Consider the following 26,125-nt stretch of genomic DNA (forward strand, 5'->3'; position numbering starts at 1 on the left):
TGTAATGTGGGCTTCTGTATATGTACACATATTATTAAGCATAGAGAAATACTAGGTGAGATCTTATGGTCAGAAATGCTCAAATGGAAAGGAAGTCATGATGCATGGATGCTGCTTAAAGGTGAGATAGTGAAGGCAGAGTTGCAAGCAATTCCAGTGTGGGAGAAAATTGGGAGGTTTTTAAAGAAATCAGAGTGGATGTACAAAGAATTATCAGATGAGATGCGAGCTTAAAGGCAACATATGTGTCATGCATGGTAGTTGGAGAGCCAGGACAGCATTGTAGTGAAAATTAACTATTGCTTTATTCTGGATTCTAAGGGGATTATCACACAGAGGCCTACTGTGCTGAAATCATTGGCTAAATGCTTCAGAAGTGTGGAGGTGTGGTAGCTGGTCGTGCTTCTGAAGCATCACTGAAGTGCATCCCCTAGCCTTTCCCATTGATGAAGTGTTCACGGAGCAGCCATTTCTTTAATAATGGGAAGTTTCGTTATTAAAAAAATGGCTGCTCTGCAAATGCTTAATTGATGGGAGAGGAGTGGGGCACCTCAGTGATGCTTCAGAAGCATGACTGGCTACCACACCTCTGCATTTCTGAGGCGTTTAGCCAATGATTTCAGCATGGTAAGCCTCAGTGTGATAATCCCCTAAAACACACAAAACTACCCCACAACAGTTGGAATCAACTCTGTCTTTTCCCAAGTTAAAAAACACTTGAAAAGTCCTTTGTCTAGCCCCCTCCCCACACTTGTAGCCTGCACCATTTGTCCACTTCAGAAATGTGATTTGAAGTTTGCTCCTTCTCAATTTCTATCTCTCTACCATCTCCCAGGAAAGGAAGGCACCATCATAAACAGCTCAGCTTTCCTGCTACAGTCATCTGCTTCAATCTACAGTGTGCCCACGCCATACATGGATGGCAAGCCCCATAGTGTGTGTCCACACCGCATGGGAGCGCATCCCATTCATACAAATGGGACTTGAGGTCCTGTGTTTTTTGCCTTATGGGGTGTGTGTGTGTCCAGAATGGCTCCCCCACATATTAGCAAGGGCAGACTGTACAATCCCCCTCGATTCCTCCCCCCATACACAATACTTTGATGTCAGATTCCTATGAATTTATAGGAATATGACAATATGTAAGAAATGAAAGAAAAGGGAAATCACCAAAGAGGAATTCAAACAAATAGCTAGTGGTGTCACTCTGTGTGTGTGTGTGTGTGTGTGTGTGCGCGCAAACTGCACCAGGTGACACCCTAAGGGGGGGTTGACACCACTCCTCCGCAAATATTTGCGTTGAGAAAGAAATGGGATGCACCATTCGCCTATTTTTATTTAAAATGCTGTAAGAGATGGTATGAATGGGGTGAGGCTCAGTGAGAGAAGAAAGGAGAGGCCCCATTTTTTTTAAAAAAAGTGTAATTTTAATTTTAAATTTTTTTAATTTAAAATTTTTATTCCTTTAGAGTTTTCTTTAAAGACATCACATTTTACTAAATTTTTACTTTAACTACATGAAACTATACATATGTAAATACATCTAAACTGTGCATATGGTAGTGCAATTTAAAGATATAATTTTAATTTTACTAGTTTTTATGTCACAACTATTACTATTACATTCCGTGATACATAGGAATTATGATTTCTGAGTAACATTAATACAAAAACATTACTAAAGATTCTCTAGATGTGATAATGGGAGGAGGTCAATGGCGGTGGTGACACCATGAGTTAATGCTCCCCTAGTGACACCAATGCAAATAATCTACATTTGTAGGGAGTGTGATGGAGTTTCCTTCTTTGGAGATTTTGGAGGCTAGATGGCCATCTGTTGGGAGTGCTTTGATTGTGATTTCCTCCATGGCAGGGGGTTGGACTAGATGGCTCTTGTGGTCTCTTCCAACTCTGATTCTATGATTCCATGAAAAGAAAAAAGAAGACATTTTCTAAGTCTCCCTTATTCCATTATACTTTTCGAAATAACAGAAGCTAAGTATGTTCATATATACTTATACTTTATTTTAACTTTCACGCTAACCTTTATTTCCCTGGGTCAGAATCTTATAAACATCATTAGTACTAACTAAAGTAGAACTTTGGATCAATTAGATCTACCTACACTTTAACTCACTATTCAGCAACTGATTCAGTCTACTCTAGTTATGACTAACGAACAGGATTGCAGTTATATGTGTTTGTCTCTGAACTGAATGTGATTTTTATTGTTCATATTTATTTTTGTTTCCTGACAAAAATAAAAAAGAGTAAGCTCTAGTTAAAGAAAGTGTGTGTGTGTGTAAAGTCACCATGAGCTTCATATTGTTCACACAGCCTTTTGCAAGGCTGGTATGGACTCAATCCATTCCTTTTCCAAAAAGAGTCAGGTTGTAATTCCTTTGGAAGAATAGCATAACAAAAGCCAAACAGGTGCCAGAATAAAACAGCTGTGCTCTGTGATTGAAGGCTGCGCCCTTGATGGCATCCTACCAGAACACCCTCACCCCCCAAGTAGCATGGGCACTAGCCTTGTTGACTGGAAAGATTCTGGAAATTGTCGTAAAATAAGCACATTTTCTTTACCTCCTGCCTAGCATTCTGAAAAGCCTCACCAAACAAAATCATTTCTTTTTCTATAGAAAGAAGCTCACAGTGGCCTCATAGGGAATAAATTTGATTCAGACTCCTGGAAGCTTTTTGTACTGCGTATTTTTTCTTCTGCAGGTCACTGTAGATAACAAGCAAAGAGTGAATTCCTATTAACAGAGCAACATAAATGGAATATTTTCTGCTACCTAGAAAGAGCCTGGGGATTGAACACTAATTAATTGGAGCCTTTAGGTTACATTAATTTCCATTCAGCTATTAGATGAAGTATTTTATAGGAGGGGGCACACAGTGAGTCCAGTCACTGGATGAGTTACTCAGCTAATTGGTTAAAGATACCATAGTATCTGGCCACCAGCTGACAGACAAAAAAACAAATCCTGACGTTTTCCACTTAAAACTGACTAAATAATCCAGCTGTGTCAATAGAGAAATTGATCAAACTGATCCACTCTTAAGATTTCTTTATATCTTAAGAATTATACTAAGTCACACGATCAAGGCAGGGAGTGGTGTGCTAGTGTCATGACTCATGAGCCTTCTGGATGTACAAGCCATGTCAGCAGTGGTTCATGTGTGTGGTAGGTGAAGGTCATGTGGGATGCAAGCTGTAATGAGAATGGTGACAACTGTTGCTGCTATAGGGCACATTTTGCTGTCTGTGTGGTTGCCAAAATTTCTTTCCCCTTGGCTCTAAGTTGTCCTATTTTCTGGTTAGCCAGGTTTTATTCACGTTCTGGGGTCACACATCCAGATTTTCATGCCCATTTTAACCATCAGCTGAATCAGAAACTCTTCCAGAACTTCTCCCAACTATTGCCTACCTCATTTCTGAGATGTCCAAGAATACATCCTATGACCTCAGAAGGCCACAATCCTGAGATGTGACAAAGATCTGCACCTTTGGTCTCAGCAAGGGATGGGTTCATGCTGTGGTCTCATGTAGGCTGGCGCTTCTTGTGGTGACCTATCCAGTAAAACAATAGATGTAAGAAACCTCTATATAATTGCCAACATTTGGCTGCTTGTTGTTGTACTCCACCATTGATTTCAGCCAATAGGAACAGATATCTACACAGGTCTCCTACTGTTTGCAATTTCCTGCCAGTTTGTGTTGGGAGTTGCCTTTTTATTTTGTCGTCATTTCTTAAAAAACAAATCAACCAAGGGAGGTTCTTGCCAGAATTAAAATATAGATAATATGGTTGGGATGCTGAGAGCTTCTTAATGACTTTTGCACACCCCATAGCTGTTTTTTTTAAACTTCTTGTTTGAAGCTTCTATTTAAGTCCAAGTTTTCATTTTACATGTGTTGAGGTAACATTGTTCTTTCTTAACCCAGATGCTTTTGTTTAACATTGAAGCCTATGTGTCACTGTGTTTAATTAATTTCATATTAATTTCAAATTGTTTAGTTATGAGTAAAATTAAATGGAATTGCTTCACGCCATGTTATATTTTAGAAATGGTTGTAATTACAAACTGCAAATAGCAAGAGGTGTAAAGACTGCAAACAACCAAACACATTAAAAGAAACCATTTTATGGAGTCAGAAATTGCCCAAGGGACACCACTGCTGATTTTAAAATACAGATCCACCATGGTGGTTATTTTATCTGTTTGGCTGTGACAGGCATGAGAAATGTCATTTTAAAAATGGCATGATAATATATAAAATTGAATTTATATTCACATAATCAAAATACCATATTTACTTATCTGTGATCTTTTGAATCAGGAAGAGTAAGGAAATAAAATAAATTATGTCATGAATATTATCACTCTGAAAATAAGAAAAGCACTCTGTTACTTGATAAAGCCTATTTTAAAGTATTTCCTTAGCTCTTATTCCACATCAGTCATTTTGATTCTTGTAGTCCCGTCCCACAGGCTAGAATGGTGTGGTGGTTTGAGAGTTGGACTAGGACTCTGAGTCCAAATCCATGCTTAGTCATGGAAACCCACTGGGTGACCTTGGGCAATCCATATTTTCTTGCTCATATGGAACAAAGCCATATAACAAACCAGTCAGACTGTGGAGGAGCAATACCTTTCCCAGAACGGAAGTATTGACATTTCTGCTGCTGTCAGAAGGTTACTTACTAACCTGAAATTAGTTTTGTCTGACACAATACTTTGCAGTGTTAAGAAAGATTTTTTTTTTACCCAGAGGAGTAAATAAAGAGATGTTACACAAAAAATGGATTTAACTAGGGCCATATTTTATAGCTAATTATTTAAATAAATAATATTTTGTAGATGACATTAACCATAATCTGTTAAAGGCAGCAGCCAATGGATAGAGAACATATGCAGGAATTCCTGTCTATCCAGGCAACAAGCCCAACATTTGGGCAACACCATCCAGACCTAGAGGGCACCAGATGCATGCCCCACTCTCCAGGACCACATCAATGTCATCCCACATCTGGAGACTTTGGAAAGCCAATGGGTGAGAAAAGTTGAACTGCAAAGTAATCCCCTACCCCATCCATAAATCCTGAAATTCTAAACTGCAGGACTCAGGAGCAAACAATCGTCTTAAAGATGCCATTGGGTGCTTACCAAACCTGTAAATTCCTACACACCTCTGCCAACCAAGCACCACTGATTCAACCTTGTGAGTAGTAATATTTGTAGCACTAATATAACCCAGATGTGATCAAATTAACCTAGGCAATATTAGCATTTATACATAGATAAAATCAAATGAGACCAGATCAGTTTGATAAATAATCAACCATCACCCCCCCCCCCCCAAAAAAAAACCCATTACCTCCCACCATTGGCAGCTGGTGGCCTCCATGTCATGATGTGTTTTATTATTATTATTTATTTATTTATATAGCGCTGTAGATTTGCTGTACATAAAACAATAAATATATGCGTAAGCCTGCCTATGGTGTACAATCTAAGGAATAAAAGGATAACACATATAAAATACATAGCAATATAGGAAATGGTTCAATAAAGCAGGCAACAAAAGAACATCAAATAGCAAGTGTCCAGATATTTACCCAAGGTTAGGCAACTGTATACTGGCTAATGGGCATTTTCTCTCCAACCCCTTTGCAGATCACACATCCACACAGCATGTAAAAAATGTCTGTTTTCATCACAGTTCTTCTCAAAATGGCAACTAGAAGTGACACTTCCAGACATCATTTTGAGGCTGGTGAAAACAGAGATTCTAGGAGGTTTTTGGGTGGTTGAGGTGTTTTGATAAGTTTTCATACACTGGGAGGCTTTTTTTTTCTTTAAAAAAATAATTTTGAGCCTTGTGTCTAATATAGACCACCCAACATATATTGACCACCTGACCTAATGGATCAGAAACCAGGGCATCCAGACCTGATCTCAAAGCCCAACGGGTATTGGAAAAATTTAACAACATGTAAATACCGTAAAGGTACCAGATCCTGTTTGATCTCAGAAGTTAAACATGGTCAGCTCTGGTTAATACTTGAATATGAGACTGCCAATGAGTACCAGGTGCTCTAGGCTATATTTCAGAGGAAGGAACTGGCAAAACCAACTCTGACCATTCCTTGCCCAAGAAAACCCTATGAAATTGATAGGGTCACCATAAGTTGTCGGGAAACTTGAAGATACACCCAAACATAGGAAAACATCTAAAATATCAAATCCTAACTCTGCAAAGTTATTTAAAATAAAATTACATTGATGTCAAATTATTATTTATAGTTTAAGAGGAAAGGATATGGAATGTAACAACTATACATAGCCTTCATTGTATATCACATGACTTTCTTACATTTGAAATAGATGCTTCTCTCTTAATTTGAAACATTTTTAAAAAAAAATCTACCAAGAAGTTTTATTTATTTTTTATTTATTTCATTTGTATGCTACCTTTCTCCCAGAGTGGGACCCAAGGTGGCTCACAAAAATCCTGACAATGACATTGCAAAAACAATTTAAAATCATCATATTAAAACAGTACAAAATAATTTAAAAGGCATATAAAAGTTTAAAAATAAATGAAGAGTATAAGAATATGTTTAAAACTCATCAACCCACAATATGAAGCCTCCCTGCTTACACATTAAAAGCCTGTGGTCTGCTGGCAAAAGGAGAGCAGGGAGGGGGACATCTTGTTCTCCAGTCAAAGGGAATTCCAGAGCGTGGAGCTGTCACTGAGAAGGCTCTTTCTTGTGTTCTTCACCCAACAGGACTGTGGTGGTGGCAGGAGACTTGTAGGTTAATATGGGGAGATATGATTTCTCAGATAATCTGGACTAGGGTTTTGTAGGCCATGTCCATCACTTTGAATAGTGCTTGGAAATGAACTGGTAGCCAGCGCAGCTTTTTAAACATATAAAGGAGTTATATGCTCCCTGTAACTGGCCTCAGTTAGCCTTCTGGCCACAGAATTTTGGACCCCCTGAAGTTTCCAAACAGTTTCCCAAGGCAGCATGTAGAGTGCATTACAATAGTACAAATGGGTGCAATCAAGGCATTTGTCACTGTAGCCAGATCCGACATCCCAAGGAACAGGTGCAGCTAGTGTACTAGTTTTAGCTGTGCAGATGCATTCCTGCCCACTGCTGAAACCTTGGCATCAAGGTTCAGAGCTGAGTCCATGAGAACACCTAAACTGTGAGCCTGAGATTTCAGGGGAAATGTAATCCCCAAAGGAGCCCTGGTGGCGCAGTGGATAAATGCCTGTACTGCAGCCATTCACTTGAAACCACAAGGTTGCGAGTTCAAGACCAGCAAAAGGGCCCAAGCTCAACTCAGGCTTACATCCTTCCGAGGTCGCTAAAATGAGTACCCAGACTGTTGGGGGCAAATTAGCTTACTTGCTGTTCACTGCTATGATCCTTGGAATAGCAGTACAGTGGTACCCCGGGATACGAAATGACTGCGTTACGAAATTTCCGGGATACGAAAAAATTAGATAGGAAAAAACTGTTCCGGGTTACGTTTTTTTTTCGGCTTACGAAAAATTTTTGGTGCTTTTCGGCGCTTTTTCGCACGAAATCGCGGCTTTCCAGCGCTAGCGGCTATGGCTTTTTCGGGTTGCGAAATCTTTCGGGTTACGAACGGCGCCGCGGAACGAATTAAATTCGTAACCCGGGGTACCACTGTATATAAATAAAACAAATTATTAATTAATTATTATTCAGCATGGGTGCACAGTTGTGTGGCTTTTCTGATTTGGCCAACCTCTAGGGATGAAGGAGGAAAATCCCAGTTGTTGTATTAGCCTGGAGAGTGATCTGTCTGTGGACATGATTTCTTTGTCAGCCTATTAATGTACCTCCATATAGTTGAGAGTAGCGTGCATTTGTGCACATGTGTATGAAAAAGCCTTCTGAAATGCTTCAAATATTTTGCATTGTTTCTGCTCTATATGTGGTTTCTATCATTAACAGAGTGCATCTGGAATGCCATGTCACATCCTTTCAGCTAGCCGTTGGTAAACAAATGATATTTTAAATTCTCTTTAGGGAAGCAAATGACACACACATTAAATTAACCCAAACACATTTCACATTTACGTATTCATTTGTCTATGTTTGTAGTTGAACAGCCACATCTCCTCTTGTCTGTATAGCCTGAGAGAGTTGGCACTACAGAGCTCTAGGAATCTTCCTCCCCTGACCATTTTTTTTTTGTGGGACAGAGTAATGTTAGTCGTATAGACGAAACTATACAGGCTTCTAGTCCTATAAAGAAGTTTCAGCCAAAGTAACATTATTTTGCTGAGGATCACACTTAAATCCTACTTTCTAGAAGCAGAACCCTTGTTTCAGAATTATAGTGCTCAGGCCGCAGTTGGCTGAATAATTTCCCATGGAACATTTCCCCTGTATACTGATAATTTAGCATTTCAGGGAACAGACTAGAAGCTATTTCTAGATCTAGTTTTCTATGTGCAAAGAATTCAAGAGACAGGGTATGGTATATTATTTACTTAAGGGAACTTCTTCTTGCAGTCTGAAATAGTATAACCTACTCTGACATATATTTGCCTCTTTTGCAGTTCATAAGGAGTAGGAATAAGATATATAGATCAGTAAGTATTACCTAGCATACTTAAGCCAGTCTGTGTTCAAGTCTTCATAGGCTCAAGAAAATAGCCCCTAAATATCAGCCAGGTTCAAATTCTCACCCAGAATGAAGCACCCTGAGTTCTGTTGGACTGGTTGCCATCTCTTAGCCACACTGGTATAGTGGTCATCATGCCAGCTGTATAGTGATGTTTCAAAGGAGAATTAAAAATGCAGGTAAATGTATTGACATTCAAATTCTATCAACTTTCACCTCAACCAGGAGCATATCTTTTACAAAGCTCATGGGTTTTGTCCAGTCAGGATGAAGCCACCTTAAAATATTTGGATTAAAATTGGCATAGTCCATAGTTATACAACATTTCCGGAAAAAAAAACACCACACACACACCACACACTTTCCTTGTAGCTACTGCAAAGATTGCAATGAAAGCTGGAAGGAACAGGGGAGTATTGGGGTTTTGACCCCATGAGCCCTGGTTCTATTACACAGTGGTCAGTTTAAAGTACAGTACTGGGTTGTTGGGGGACAGGAGGAGGATGAAAGGTGTCCAGAGCTCTGTGGAGAAAGGATGGGATTAGGGTGGCTTTTATACATAATTAAAAAGGGAGACAGTTTTGAATAAAATCTATATATGTTTGTATGTGTAGATACAAATTTAGAAAGAATTATTATAATTTAATGGAAGCATGATACATTTCACCATAGAGGGTACTGAGGAAGGTTCTGAGCAGTTGATCTGAGTGTCTGCTTAGTCTGCTATCCCAGTGCTAGAATCTGGTGGGCTTCTTCAAGGTATGCATTCTCCTTTCTCTCATGTGTCATTATCTTTTTTCCCTTCTTTATTTTATTTAAGGCATTTCTTTATTGCCTCTCAACCCACCACCTACCCCTAAGCAAATGTACAGTAGGTAAAAAACAATATAAAAACTTTAAATAACTAAAACCCAAACACTGGGCTTCAGTTCCCAACAACACCAGCCACTTTAGCCTTTTGACAGAAAAGGGGAACCCACAGCAGCTCTTCACCTAGAGGACTATTTTCTGTAAATGATGACATGTGGCCACTGTAAGTAATATATCAAGGCAAATAAATAATCTCCTCTAATGACACCAGATTCTATTCAGTTTTTATACTCTGGCGGTGTGGCTCCACAAAATCATTAGGTCAGCCAACAATTTATTATGAACAGCTTGAACATTATAAGTAGGGCAGATGTGACATAAATGGTCCCTGATATCTGTGAACATAGTTTCCAGCATCTTTGGGCAGTCATCTGTGGCCACTGTCATAGGCAGGGTATTGAGCATGAGTAAAGAACTAGTCTGAGCTATTTCAACTGTTATTTCATTATTATGAAAGCCAGATTTATTTTTAGGTCCTCTTCCCATTCTCCCCCATGCTCAAAGCACTTTTTTGTAATCTGAATGTGATTTTCAGAGGATTACATTTTCAGTTAGGACCTTAAAACCCAATGTTTGAAAGTTGATTAATGTCTCTTGTCCTGCTCTAGAAAACTGTTGCTTTCATCTGGTTGGATGTATCATACATCTTATTCTTAGGCAGGCAGCCATGCTTGATAATTACTTTATTGGCTAATTGTATTTTAAACAAAATATTCACAGATAAAAACCAATTTATTTGTAGCTTGAAATAATTCTCCAGCACATTATAATGTCATCAAATGCTAACATAGTACAGCACTCATTGTTTCCTGTTTACTAAATAAATACTTGTCTGCCTGCTTTATGTCTTTCAGGTTAAACCTGGAATTGTTTGCTGCCAAAGATGTCATGAAACGTCACGTCAGGGTTCTCCATTTAAAGGAAAATGTTGCTTTCTTGGCTCAGCTCCTTGCCAACACCAACCATAGTGGATTCCCAGTGGTTTGCAAATCTAAGGCAGATCAAGCAGAGGTGTTCCTGGGAACAATTACAAGGTAAGACACCATTGCATTCTTTCTTGAAGATAAGTGACCCCTCAGGCTAGCACTTAGAACAAAGAAAGAAGACTTTAACATGCCTTGTTACAAAAATCAGTGTTGTATGAAGTAGGCAGTTTGACATCTACAATTGTATTCTTTCCATAGGCTGGAACTGCTCTGCATATTTTTACACAGTACTGTCTGGGAAAGCTTCTCTCTGTATTCCTCTGTATTACTGTGTCTTTTTAAGTACTTGGAGAGCCTTGCTAGAAAAAATGGTTCAGAAAGACTGGTGTGGTCAAATTGATTGTAAAACTGAACCTGATCCAATGTCTTTGAAAAAAACAAAAAAACATCAGCAAGCTCCCTTTTATTTACTTGTATTCCCGTTCACTTCTTTCAAGATAAAACATGTCAAAAAAGTCTAAAATGCTTTGTCATGATGTGCATCAGCAGGCAGGATCTAAAATCATCAGGCATTTCCACTTCAAGAGAGAAAAGTGGCAATAGATATTGGTATTTTTTAAAAGGGAACAGAACTATTCAGTTTATGCTATTATATGTGCGATTGTCTCCATTCCCCGAAGAATTCATATCAAAACAGATGTGATTTCTTGATGAGTATCAGTTTATAGGTGGAAAAGGCAGTTTTATGACAGTCTTGCAAAACATAAGAAAGCTTATACCCATAACTGTTAGTAAGCATACCATCATTGTACAGAGAGTATAAGAGTGTAAATATTTTTGTTGTTTATTAAATGCATTATTTGGCTATTCTTTAAGACATCAGGCTTATGGAAGTACTAAAGCTAAGTGGCAGTACAAAGGGCACAAATATCTAAGGACAAGGCTAGAAAGTATAATGGTCTATCAAGCACTCTGGATTTCTAGAACCACCGTGATTTGGGATTATAATTACGATGGTATTTCTGTTGTGTAGGATGAGTCTAGAACGAAAATGCTGATCCTCACCAGTTTTATAACAGGCTGGCAGGGAGCTATATGTACCCTTTGAAAGATTAGTCAGACCCTAACTTCTCATCTGAAGATGCAGTAATTACCAGTTTCACAATTTCATTTTTAGTTTCAAAATTTCATAATACTATAAGCGCCCCAAGAAACCTAAGCTGAAAAGATAGGTGGAAAGGAGGAGGAGAAATTGGGTGGAGAAAATTTCTCAACTACAATGCTGTTTTCTATAGGAAATAAACAAGAAATTGACAAAATATATTGTATGGACAGCAATGGGGGGTTTTTTTGCACTGTAAAACTCATTTCTGTTCAGTGTTCATTCCTTGTAGAGAAAATATTAATTTGCCCCTCTGTAATGAGGATCGGAGGATTGCATACAGTTGCTTTCTAGCGCTTCATGCTGTTTCTGACAGTGCCTGGCAATGGTTTTCAGTTTTAGTTTTCCTTCCATCTTTTTTTTAACCCCTAAAAAGTGTAGTTATTTGTTCTTTATTTTTCTCAGTGACTCTCAGATTTGTCCAGTTAAGCATATTAAGAAAAGACTGCTGAATAACAGATTTGTTGTTTAAAAAACAAACTATCATGAGCAACCAATTTTGTTTAAGATTCTTTCCCCATTTGATAAACTAAGGGGCTGAATGCACAGCCCGAAAGGCTCCCCCCCACCCTCACATTGTCCTGTACAGCATCTTGCTGGCTGTATTACAGCAAAATCAATTGGAAATACCAATTTAGGTGTTGGAAAGACTAAACAGGAAATTGCTACAGACTTTGCTAAGGAGAATGAAGGCACTAATCTAAATCTATTTTCAAGAAGGAACAGGGTTCTTTGTTGTGTGCCTTCAAGTCATTTCTGACTTATGATGATCCCAAGGCAAACCTAGCACAGGGTTTTCTTGGCAAGTTTCATCAGAGGGAGTTTGCCTTTGCCGTTCTCTGCGATTGAGAGAATGTGACTTGCCCAAGGTCACTCAGTGGTTTTCACAGCTGAGCTGGGAGTCGAACCTTGGTCTCCACAGTCATCATCCAACACTCAAACCACTACACCATGCTGGCTGTCAGGATTGTAGTACCCCATTACTCAGCATGTAGGGTTCCCCGTCAGAGATCTTAGGGGTGGGTTACACAGCTTCAGCCTAGCTTAGGGAATGACATACCTGACTCATACTCCAATGGTGGAAATATTCCACATGACCAATGCATATCTCAATGCTGACAAGGTTGCTCACTCTCAAAGGTTCCCCAGGATGAGGTGTGGGGAGTCGATATTAGTCAGACTAATGGTTAGATCTTTCTCTGAAGTGTCACACCAAAGTAGTGCAATCCATAACTAATGAAGAGTTAAGGCTGATTTTCCACTAACATGTGACTGCCTGTTTACTGCAATCTCACTTCAGTCCATCATAATGCTGCTGGGGAGAATGAATTTGGAAGAATGAGAATGGTAGCAACTGCTGAACTCTTCTTCCACACCACATTTCAAATGGGTTGATGTTTTCCTATCAGCTTTCTTCACTGTCCAGCTTTCACAGCCATACATAGGTATTCAGCCTGGTCTGTCAGAGAGCACTAGTGCCTCACTACACTATAAATCCCAGGATTCTGTAGGATAGAGGTAGGTCAGTTGAAATATTACCAAACTGCTTTTAGGGACGTAGCCAGGATTTTGGGAAGGGGGGGGTCCAGACTAAGTGCCACCATTATAATGGGGCTTGGGTGCGGTGGCGCAGCAGCATGCACCATTCATTTTTCTAATGGAAGGTGGGGTCCGGACCCCAAGAACCCCCCCCCCTTGGCTATGTCCCTGCTGCTTTAATTCTGCAGTGTGGATATACCCTAAGTTAATTGAGCACATAAAACTGGGTACAAATACCACAACAAATTGTGAGACAATGGCAGTGAAAAGGTGGAGATGTGTATCAAATCTCCACTTAAATTTGCAAAGAATGACAACTCTGCACTCATAGGTACTGAAGAAAATGTTCTTTTTAAAGGTAATGTTGGGATTCTAAGAGAGCCCTTGTGGTTTTGTAGTTTGAGTGTTGGACTATGACTCTGGAGAGAAGGGTTCAATTCTTCGCTTGGCCATGGAAACCCACTGGGTGATTTTGGGGGTGCCACATACTCTCAGTCCCAGAAAGCTCCATGATAGGTTTGCCTTAGGGTCACCATAATTAGAAAATGATTTGGAGGCATACAACAACAACAGACTCTTAAGATAGTTATGGAAGTTTAACTGTACATTTGAAATCACACTGTAATTCTATGAGGGGCAAATTATTTCTCAGTACCTAACCAAGCTACCATTTATGAAAACCATCACAATTAGGCATGGTTCATGCCTAATGACATGAGTACAAACCAGTAGCATTGGGGGGGGGGCGTTCTATCACTCGCATGCTCCGTCCCCCATGTGCGAAGCATGTGGGAGGCAAGGAGCATCACTCGGGGTGATGGAGTGGCATGCACAGGGGACAGAATGCCAGTATTGCTTGCAAATCCTGAGGAGCATCCTGAGCCTTGGTTGCAGCTGCTACAGGGTGAAGCACAGGGTTTCTGTGCAGGAATGCAACTGCCTCCAGGTCCCATCCTTTTCTGGTACAGGGAGGGACAGCGTGCATGCCATTTCCAGCATAGGGAAGCCCCACCCCCAGAAGCCTCACCTATTGGAAGCTCCTGGACCTCCTGCTTCTGGATGTCCTGCCCCACTAACCCCGCCCCTTTTGCTTGAGTCTCTTGGGGAGGCCAAGATTCTGTCTGTCCCCCACAAAGTTAATTGAATGCAAGCTACCTTTGTACTTTAAAGTCAGTTTGCATCAACTCAAATAAGTTTAGAGGAAAGTAGGAGGAAGAGACAGAAATCATGCCATTTTAAAGTAATCTGAAATAGTGGGATGGCAGAGGGTTAATCTGGACTGTGTTGCCAAATGAGGATAGTTGAAGGAAATGTAATGCTGCAAACACATCCTGACCTTTGAGAGCTGCCTTTACACACAAAAAAGTTTATGAGCCAGGAAGATGATATGCTGACAATTGCATAACTAGCGTGGTATAGTGATTGGTTAAAGGGCTGGATTGGGAACATTCAGGGCTTGTCTACATTGGCAGGAAACCCTGTGCTTCACCCTGAGGCAGCTGCAACCAAGGCTCATGATGCTCTACAGGATTTGCAGGCAATACTCGCGTTTTCTTTGAAAATCTGGATTGATGACAAGGACACAGCTATGTGGCCAGAAATACTTCACACTGTAGAACACATGATTGTCATAGGACCACCCTTTTCTTCTGAGTTACTCCAATTTTGCCACAGCGAGTTTCCATTACCAGAGTTGCTATGAACTGGGAAACTGTGCTGCTTCTGTGGAGTGAGTATGAGGGTTCCCACTAGTTGTAGGCAAGCCCCCAGATTCATGTGTCCACTAAACCATGAAAACCACCCATACAGTGACCCATTTACCTCACATGGATGCTGTTGTGGGAATGAGAATGCATGTATGCTACCATGAGATCACTGGAGGAAAAGTGGAATGTACATTTATTAAATGGCTTAGTGGTTAAGATGCCAATTCTGATGATCGGAAGATCAGAAGGTTGGCAGTTTGAGGCCTGACTGCTGCATGATGGGGTGAGCTCCTGTCACTATTCCCAACTTCTGCCAACCTAACAGTTCGAAAGCATGTAAATGTAAGTAGACAGACAGGTTCCACTTCCCATTGTTCCCTTGGACAATGCTGGCTCTTCGGCTTAGAAATGGAGATGAGCGCCGGCCTCTACAGTTGGTTACGACTAGACATTCATGTCAGGGGACTACTTTTACTTTTAAGTAAGTAATCTGGTGTTGTCTGGTAATATGCTAATTCAAAATTAAAAAATCAGCATCTGATTTGGGGCTGAAATTCTTATGGCTAAACTTTTTAAAGATAATATAGTGAAACCATAATTTCCCCTTACTATGAATAGCAGTGTGTTGATCTAGAGCATAGCCTGGAAAATTTACTTTTGTTTTGTTACTGTAACCCCCCCTGCCTCGCCCATGCTTTCATCCAGACTAAAGTTAGTCATGCTTTAAGTCCCACTGAAATGAATAGACAAATTAGTCATGGTTAACTTAGCTTCATCATGGCTAATTTAGCACAATCTGGATCCAACCCTGGATATCTCTTACTCTGACCTTGGTATCACTTTTCTAAGGACATGAAGAAATACGTACTAATTTCATCTGACAGAGTTGCAACTATGGTTGAACCAGAGGCAGGAGCTGTACTACTGAGGGGTTCCTCAAATCTAACAGACAGTGGAAGATAATAGGAGCTGCAGTAAGCAGACATTGCATCAGCACCTGGACCAGCATATGTAGATGTATATGGAAACAATATCTTCACTGGGCAGTAGTGGGCTTGCCAAGGTGCAAACTAATTTCTTTGTTCAGGGATGGCGTTTAAAAGTGGCTTCAACCCCATTTGCTGAGGATAATTAAATATAAAGTGCCTGCAATTCATTTATGGGAGGTCTGAAGAGGATATAGAAGAAAACACACCAAAGTAATTTAGTATTGGGCTCTCCCAAACAAAGCTTCAGAAAAATAGAGTGAAAGACCAGTTTTCCAATCTTTTCAGATGTTTTCAGTTACCACAGTTACCATGAATAGTGTTATAGAGGGGAAAAAAAGCTTTCTTATTTACCATTGGTTGTTATATCTCTCTAGAAGCTTAATTTAATAAAGTTATAACAATTTCCTGTAATAGTCTACAACTGGTTTACTTAAGGACTAAACAAAGAAAAAAGAAGGAAAATCTGAATTGCATTTCTTCTGGCAATATGATTCATTCAGTGGTTGATTTAGGAATTGTGGTGACATAGCCATGAGGCAGAGATACAACTAGCTACCATGAAATATCCAGTAAGCAATCATATTTAAATAAATGGAGGTAAATTGATTTAAATGTAGATGTTTTAGAAATTGTGAGGTGAAGCAGCCAATGTGTATAGTGGAATTAGAGCTGCCAATATATTGTATACTGAAAGAGGAAAGAGTTAAGGTGGATTGAGCAGGGTCAGTTTAAAGGTCTCAAGCCTATTTAGCTGGCATTGCCAAAATAGAGATTAACAATTTCATGTATAACTAAATTATCTTTCTTAATACAAATTACAATGTTTCACTAATAAAATTATTATTCTGTATCATTATTATCTTTTCAATTATATTATACCATCCATTAAGAAGCCAAGCCCTTCCTCCAGTCCATCTGTCTTGGTCCAGGCCTCGGAGGTGGAGAAGAACTGCTGGACCTGATCCCATTTCCCACCACAACTCCCTTCTCCTTTTGTGTCATGTCTTCTTAGATTGTAAGCCTGAGGGCAGGGAACCGTCTAACGAAAAGATTGTATGTACAGTGCTGTGTAAATTTACAGCGCTTTATAAATAAAGGTTAATAATAATAATAATAATATAAATACATTTCAGCTGTTTTAACCATGTGTTTTTTAAATGGAATAATTTGTTTGTTTTTAAAAACTTGTACAATAATTTTTGCTGAACTGTGTTTAAAATTATTATTAGCCATATTGGATCCCATGCCAAGAGAAAGATGGGGTATAAATTAATTAAAGAAAAAAATCTGTATTCATCAGTTGAGATGAGCAGTCTTTTCAGGCTGAACATTTATAGAACTGTGATTCTATTTTAACTGCTTTGGCTCCATCCTATGGAATCTCTCCCTCTGTGCGTGTGTTGGAGCTTTTTTATGGCACCAGAACTCTCTGGCTGAGAATTCTGAATACCTCTCCCTACTTTGCAAATCCCTGGATTTCATACAATGTGGAATGATAGTGCTATAACTGTGTAGTGTGAAAGGGCCTCCTGAGTCTTATGAAAAACTTCATAAACCTTTATTGATATCATCTATAATCCATAAAATGCATTTTAACACCTACAATCCAGATGGGGCAAATGTCTCAGGAGATGGTAATATTTGTGGCTGTACTTGGTGCAGCTATTCCTTCTTCATCCAAATGACATTTTTCTCATCAAGGGATGTTTTAAGTGTTTTCCTCCTCCTTTTCTCAGGCAATTTGATCCTACCCAACAATCGGCCCTACATATTTTACTACATATTTTACTCATCATGTGGGTTCCTTTTGATTAAAAACACACATTAAAAACCTTATGTGTAAAGTGCTATGCTTTTTGTGTCTAAAAGTTCACCTCACTCACATATTTACTCATTTGTTATAATTACAATTATACTCTAAAGGCTTTCCTAGGTTGTTTGTGCTTGAAAGATCACTCACCTATCCCCACATAGCAGTCTTACCCAAGTGAGCAGCTAGATTTTAGAAAACAAAATAGTGCCATAGAGAAGAGACTTGAGGGAGGAGGACACTGATGGCCATTTCCTGATATTTCAGGGTTGTCATATTTTACTTTCTCAGATTTGGGGACGATAATTCTAAGGGCACCATAATTACAATAATTAGGCAAATTAGCACATTAATTGTCCCCCCCTCCCAATATTTTTTTTAATCTTTATACAGTTTTTAACATTTACAATTGATCTGAGAGAATCAGTATAGGGAACCAGTGTGAACAAGTCCAAGAGGAGAGAGACCCAAACCAATAATTGCTCATGGAATTTACCATGTAACCTTGGACCAACAATGTGTGTGAATGTGTCTTTCAGTTATCTGTTGACATGGTGATCTCATGAATGTCATAGAGTTTTCTTAGGCAAGGAGGACTCAGAGGTGGTTTTGCCAGTTCCTTCCTCTGAAATATATGATAGTCTGCAGCATCTGGAAGTCACTGACAGTTTCCCATTCAAGTACTAGCCAGAGATTATCCTGCTGCTTAGCTTCTGAGATCCGACAGTATCTGGTGCCCTCAGGGTATTTGGGGCAATAATACCCCTCAGAAAACCTGTTTTAAAGTCTCATTGCTTCTTGCCACTGCTGCTTAACCAGCCCATACCTTTTCCCTCTTAATCCCTCCCTCACCTCACTTTGCATCCTTGTAGTGTGCCCTTTCCTTGTTCATTGTACTCTGGTGCGCATAACAGTCACTCGGTCGTCCCTTCTCCTTTCTATGGAAGGAGTTCAATGGGAGGGTGACATCATGAGTTACCTCACACTGTTTAGAGTCACCCAATGTAGTTGATAATTGGGTCCAAAATTTAATGTTGGTCTAATTAGGTAACACAACAGGTTATTCTCAGTCAAATCAACTGGATGTCCTCTCATTTTTATTATAATTTAACAGGCATTACATCTGCTAGGAGATTATTATAGGTCACATCGGCTCATATCTCTTATTTGCCTTATTTGCCTTCTCATAGGTTTCTTTTCTAGACTTAAACTGCCACCAGATTATCATTCACACACACACACTCTGTAATACAACCAGTTTTCTGTATTATAGGTTACCTCATATATTCTATACCCTATAGCTTACACCAGGTTATATTCTAGAATTCAAATATATAGCCATGTTAGTCTGTAGAATAGTATGTAGAGAGATCTTGTAGCACCTTTGAGACTAACTTAAGGAAGAAGTTGGCAGCATAAGCTTTTATAGACTTAAGTTTACTTCCTCAAATGCATCTGAGGAAGTAGACCTAAGTCTATGGAAGCTCATACTGCCAACCTCTTTCTTTAGTTAGTCTCAAAGGTGCTACAAGATCTCTCACGTTATATTCTGTACTTCATAGGTTTACTCCCAGACCACAAAGTTGCCAGCTGAACAAGCCTGGCCTGTAACACTGATGTCAGAGAAAAAAAGGCCCTACGTTCAAATCATTTTTCAAAATGGTGCACATTACACTTAAAACCTTCTTACACTATTGCACTTAAAATCTTCTACCTAATGCTGCAGGAACAGCAGCAGTGGGATTTGAACAGATAGTATTTCATTGTAGTTGCCTAGATTAAATCTCAAATCAGTTCTTCATTTCTTCTCTAGTACATGTTTCTTAATTCACAGCTAATTTATCAATCTCTGAAATAGTGAACTGCATCTTGTGTCATTCCTCTAAGGTATGAGATCCAACCACAGTTTGATTCTACTTTGCAATTCTGGCTTGGAGAGGTTACTCTAATCATAGTTGGAGAATACTCAGAGTCAAGAAAGTACTAGATCCCAAAATTTGTCTGGATGCAGCCATACTCTTGAATTACTTTCTTAGTTCATATACTGGTAAGAAATTTCTCCTATTATCTGTGATAGAGATGGCAGGGCAGCTGTACTTAGTAACAATAATGATGCTATTTCTGAGAGAAACATTTTTATAATGATGCATGGGAACACTAAATCCAAACTACATTGTTTAGCTAATACATGCTTTCACTCCAGTAAAGTGCAGTGTCGCATAAGTGAAAGTAAATCGAACAGATCATCGTTTAGAAAATATGACAAAGTTGAAATCTTAAAGCTGCTTTATGCAGTAACATCTTTTAAAGGAGAAATAATTGATCCAAAGGCCTGTCTGTATATTTCATAACTGTTTATTAGGCATTCTTTTTCTCTGGTTGGCAAAGTGAATCAAAACTAAACTTACTTGTGGACAAGCATCTTTCATCAATTTTAACTATTTTGATTATACACTGCTTGAGAAAAATATGGGTACAAGGAGAAGATATGTAAACCACAGTTCTGTCTAGAAATTTCCTTCACTTTCCTCAGTGTGGTAATCAAAGCAAAGTTTCTTCAATCTACAAATGTCTCATAAAGAGACATTTTTGTAACTGAAATTATTTAATATCTTTAGGTTGAACTGAATATAATATAAGGCTGTCCTTTCAATTAATTTTTTCTCAGATAAATAAAGGCAGGCAAAAGGTAGATTGGATCTACTGGTAGTTATCTGGAAGATAACTTCAATCTGTTTAACAAGAGCAACAACAAATTTCACCTCTCTCTAGATTCTGAAACAAAGAAAATTAATGGGGAAACCAGGGGCAGACGTTTGTTCAAAAAGCCGAAAGCGCAGTTCTCATTTAAAAAAAAAAAATCCTGGAAGAGCATGTGATGAAAGGTACCCTTTTATTGTTAAAGTCTGTCCCAGTGAGCCACTATACAAATACTTGCTTCATTTGGTAGATTTTGAAGAACTAATTAGAAAAGAAGAAAAGTTACTCCCATAGACCATGTATGAATGATGAAGCAGCTTTGAAATACTGATCACAATGTGACAATGTACAAAACTGATTTGACACTCTTTGGTTGGGTGATTGGTTTCCAGGGTCTTTTTACACACAAAATGTATTGTGCAATATGACTACTGTAGTTAGAACAGTAGTTGGCAAAGTGTAACCTTAAGCCCACTTTCAACTTCCAAGATTATTTTGCGGCCTTTGATCCTTCCAGCCTCCCTCCAGCAGCAGCAATTCACCCAATTAAATAGGATTCAGGACTTTCTCCTCCATAAGGTTATCTGTCTGTCTAAACTTGCAGTGGATTTCTGGCCTTTTCTAGAGATTTGTTTTGCTTTAAGGCATTTGTGTAAGCTTTCTGGCCCCTGGAGGTTCTTAAGAGGAGAAAACTGGTTCCTGGACCTCCTGCAGTTGCCCCCACTCCTACGTTACAGCATTCACAATAAGATTATTGCTATTTCTATGTATAAATAGAACTGCATGACCTGAAACTATTTCCATTGGTTGATCAACTAGTTTCATTCAGTTTGATAGAAAATACATTCTTTTCAAAAGAATTTCAGAGGAGGAAAACATTTCTGGGTCAGGATTCCTCTGCTTACCGCACTTTTTAGGTGGTCAAGTAGAAGGGGTAAATCTACAGGGAGAGGACAAAAGGAGGGCATTGCCTCTCTAATAATAGCCTGCCACAAAAAACAATATTATTGTGAACTGTATGCTGAGTTATTAGCATTTGTTTATGTTAGTCACAAATTTTTAGAGCAATTATTTGAGTATGTGCATCCGCTTTCACTGGTTGGGTTGCACAGCTACTAAACTTAAAAGGACCAAGCAACAATATTTATTTTACTGTTTATAAAAATAGGTATTTTCACAACAATATTAATATCCTTTATATAGGTAGACAGGCTATAGTGGTACTATCATTGAAAGGAGATTCTAGGAATCATCAGGAAAAAGGCTAAAATATGGTTAATGGGCTCACTTTTAGTGAAATGGAGAATGGCCACTTGGTAGTTCATATGCAAATATATCCACTCTAACATAGAGGCAATATTCAAAGAAAGCAGATCAGTTGAAGACCAATGTCTATTAGTCACCAGCTGCTGATTCCTGAAGAGTTCTCAGGAAAGAAAAAAATAACCAATAGGCAAAAATATGACACTATTCTCTTTGCACATTGGGGAGAGGAAAATGATGGATCTCACATTAGACAGTTCAAGAAACACATCAGATAGTTTAAGAGCTGGGTGGAATGTAACCCTCTATGGAACAGATTTTGTGGGGTTGTCATGCACACAGTGGCCTGCAGGAAGGAGGGAAATGCAATAACTAAAGATCACATCTGTCTCCATTCCACATACAGAATACTTCTGTCTGCAGAGAGAAACTAGTTGGACCCACTTATTGCTTTTAACTGTTAATAACCCAACAACTCATTTTGATGAAGGATTAATATACCCTTAATTGTTTTTAGTTCCATTTTGGAATGTAATTCCAACTAAAATACATCTTAAAACTTGTGCACTTTGGAGTAAAAGTTATGACTGAACCCACAACTTTACAGGGTGTGAGGTGTTATTGGAAAAGGCAAGCAGATGACAATTTTACGGATGGTGAGGGAGGAAAATTGCTGAGAAAATGCCAAGTTTGCATCCAGCCATACCTCCTGATTTTGCAGAGCCATGTTATGCACTAAGTGTGGCAAGGCCTGCTGTTAATAACAACTCATCCCCTATTTCATGTTATTTTAGTTGTGTTTTGTTTTTAAGTTATAGTGTAAGTCATCTTGGCTCCTTTTCTGGAACAAAGGTGGGATATAAAATAAACAAATGAGTGTAAATTGGGTGCCCATTGCAGTTACTTGACCATCTTAATACACTGATGATCCATACTAAATATATTTGATATGTTTTCCAATAAGCAATACTCTTGGAGGTGTAGGAGATTTCCAAATGTGATATTCCATTTTTTAAAAAAGTCCCTTATCTAAGATCCACATTCTTACCTTATGTGGTGAATAATCCTGAATAAGTTTTTTTTTTGAAGGGCTAATACTGTCAGATGGAAAATAAGCAGTAGACTGACAGCAATCATATCATGTTGTTGATATGTATCCACATTTTATGTACCATTTTCCTGGATCGACCCTGCTTGGGGCAAGGACAATACTCCACATTCTTTAAAACGTAAAATGATGTTCATTGTTATGCAAAAAGCTGTGCAGGTATACAAGTTCTTAAGAATGAACAGGGGTGAAGTAGTGTGTGAATTAAAACCCTGAAAGATGAATTAAAAACATATGTAGTTAGAGTGCAGCCTGTGGGTGGCTTTGAGGTAAGTACAGGTTGTTTTTAAAAGCTGGATTCAAATATATGCATTAAGGTCTAGTTAGTGTGTATGGAAAGACTGATCATATTTGTTCCATAGCTTAAGCAGATAATAGAATAGTCTTAAACTGAATGTTAAGCTTGCTTGATTGTTTTTAAAGGCACAGTTTATTAAAACCTTCATAAAACTTTGAAGGCATTTTCCCTTCTGAATCTTTTATTTCTATTATTGTCCTCCCAACTAGAGCAAGAGCTGAGTAGTAAATATGGTTGTTGTAGAGCTAGAATGGCATAGTGCAGGGGTAGGCAACCTGCGGCCCGCGGGCCGGATGCGGCCCGGCGAGGCCTTGGGGCCGTCCCCAGCCTGGTCCTGCCGCCGATTGCCACCGGGGCCTTTGGCGTCTCGTGCGAGGGGCATGGTGGGGCAATTGTCTATACAAGCCTCAGAAACATGTATTTATTTTAACATTTTTTAAAAAATCAGCAAATTTTTTCACGTGTCCTCCAATTTTTATTTAAAAAGTGCCCTCCATTAGAAAATTTTGTCCTACATTTGTCCCGGTTTATTTATTTATTTAAAAATTATTTAATTATTTATTTTTTGGCTTCGGCCCCCCAGTTGTCTGAGGGCCAGCAACCCGGCCCCCCGGCTCAAAAGGGTTGCCTACCCCTGGCATAGTGGTTTGAATGTTGGACTATGATTCTGGAAACGAGGGTTTAAATCTCCATTTGGCTATGTAAACCCACTGGGTAACCTTGGGCAAGTCACACATTCTCAGCTTTAGAAAACCCTCTGACTGATTTGCCATAGGGTTGACATAAATCAAAAATGACTTGAAGGCACACAATAGTAACAGCAACAACAACAAGAATCAGAACTAAGAGAGACAGTGTGGTGTAGTGGTTTTAGTGCTGGACTAGAACCCACTCGATAAGCCGCTCTGAGAGCCTTTAGGGCTGAAGGGCGGGGTATAAATACAGTAAATAATAAATACTCTCTCAGTTTCAGAGAGAGGCAATGGTAAATCTCCTCTGAAGAAATCTTGCAACAACAACAACAACAAAACACACCATGAGTAGAAACAACTTGAAGGCACACAACAACAACATCCAGAACTAATACTATGATGATAAAAATCTTCTGTGTATTTGAGAAATTAACATTCAGTATAACAGATTGTTTGGATTTTGTTTGAAAACTAAAATGAAAGTACAAAATGATTTTTTAAAATATATATACTGCTGCTGCATTTTTTTTTTTAAAAAAAGAATCTATGGGCCAGAAAGATTATTATCTGTTCTGCATCTTTCATTGATGTTCTTCATGGGTCCTAATTAAACAAAAGCTGCAGAATGTAGAGACCCAAATTAAACATTATTTTTGAACAAATTATCAAATGAAACAGATGGTCCTGAAGGGGCAGCTTGAAGCCGCCCCTTCTGAAAATGGGTTGGGGCCATGGCAACCACATGGCACAGCCCCAATCTGCCTTGAAGCCAGTGAAAAATTGAGTGACAAAGACTCACTTCTTTTTGGGTGGCAAAAAGTCACCTTTTCCAAGCCTGCTGAACCCCAAAGCTGGCTTCATGATGCTCTGGCGGCATACGGCATGTAAACACCGCACCGCTAAAGCGTCATGAAGCCACCCATAAGTAAACTCCAAGTGGCAGCAATCATCCAGCATTTACACTCAGTACTGTTTGTACTGTGGATAGGTAGAGGACTACAGGTTTAATCTGCTTTGTAAGCATTCTGTAGCAATTTCAGAAAGTTCCCCTTATGTCACTCAGAATTATATAAATTTTCAGGTACAGTGATTTCAGCTCAAGAGGCACAGTGGAACATGCTTCCATGTTGACATAGTATCCAAAATGAAAAGCATCTTATGTGAGAGGATTGGGTAATAGTCCATTATGTTAACTTAATTAGGTGTCTTTGTAACGCCTGTTTTGGCATTGCAGTAAAGTACTGCAAGGCCTTGCCAAGATAGCTTAGAAAAGAGGTTCTTTCCTAGAGGAGTTTCTTCCTTTTTAAATAAATAATGAACAGAGGAACAATTTCCAGTTCACCATATGATCTCTTAAACTTCCTGTTAAGCCTCAAATATAGTGCAAGAAACATGCTTGAGCTGCTGTGTTAGAGTCTTGATGATGTGATAGGAAGGATGTATGTAACATCAAAGAATGATCTTGTTATGCTTCTGAAGCATGACTTTTGCAATTCCAAGTGAAATAATGGGTGATCATTTTTCTCCTGAAAGTGGCAAGTTTAATAGCCTTGGATGGTTTTTCATTGGTGGTGTTCCAAAATGTCCCTTCATCATGTTTGTGCTCTCTCTATCTTGCATGTACATGTGCCTTTTTCATTATCCGGATTTCTTCTTTCACTTCTCCGAGCTTGGTTCCTATGTGAATCCCTACTGGGTTTATTTCAAACTAATGTGGAAGGATTTGGAATTCAACCAACTTTACCAGCAAGACTCTTATGCTAAATAAATGTTGCTGTTTTTTAGCATTGTGCAAAACTGCATATTTCTTTTACTCCTTAAAAGACATCTGTGGGCCTGTAGCAGGGACAGAGGAAATTTATTTAAAAAACAACAACAGTACAACTACAATTTCCTAAATTACTCAGCCAGTGGCCATGTTGGCTTACAATAAATTGTACCTTACTCCACACAAAATTAAGAAAATCCATGATCTAAAGCAAGAAAAGTATTGGAGATTCAATCCTCTACATTTTGACTGGATAAATGTATTTCATTAAATGTACACAGTTTAATTTTTGTACTACAGGTGCCAGAATCCCTCTGCACCAGTGGCAATGATGGATGGGAAAATCTGAGGGCTGTAGTCCAAAAGATATGTTTTGATGCTCTAAATCACACACTCCTTCCCGTGACTGAAAACAGTCAGATGCTCACTGTCTGATGAATTTATTTATTTATGTAGGCTTCCTGAATAGCCATCCCATTTTAATTTTTAGATAGATGCCTTTCCATAGAATATGCAAGATAAAATCAAGCACATTATATCAGAACATATGTACAACTACTAGGACTATAATACACTATGGAGCACAATTTCAGTTCAAGAGTGCTAGGA

At 38.9% G+C, this 26,125-nt stretch overlaps 1 protein-coding gene across 1 annotated transcript in view; it reads left to right on the forward strand.

Annotated features, from left to right (window-relative positions):
* LOC121929229 (chloride channel protein C-like) overlaps positions 1-26,125 on the forward strand; it is an 86,127-nt gene that overhangs the window by 50,485 nt on the left and 9,517 nt on the right. Inside the window, exon 14 of the mRNA XM_042464576.1 lies at positions 10,410-10,589. Within this exon, the coding sequence (XP_042320510.1) occupies positions 10,410-10,589 (180 nt within the window). The remainder of the gene's footprint in view (positions 1-10,409; positions 10,590-26,125) is intronic.

This window comes from Sceloporus undulatus, chromosome 4, assembly GCF_019175285.1.
Source record: "Sceloporus undulatus isolate JIND9_A2432 ecotype Alabama chromosome 4, SceUnd_v1.1, whole genome shotgun sequence".
NCBI lineage: Eukaryota > Metazoa > Chordata > Lepidosauria > Squamata > Phrynosomatidae > Sceloporus > Sceloporus undulatus.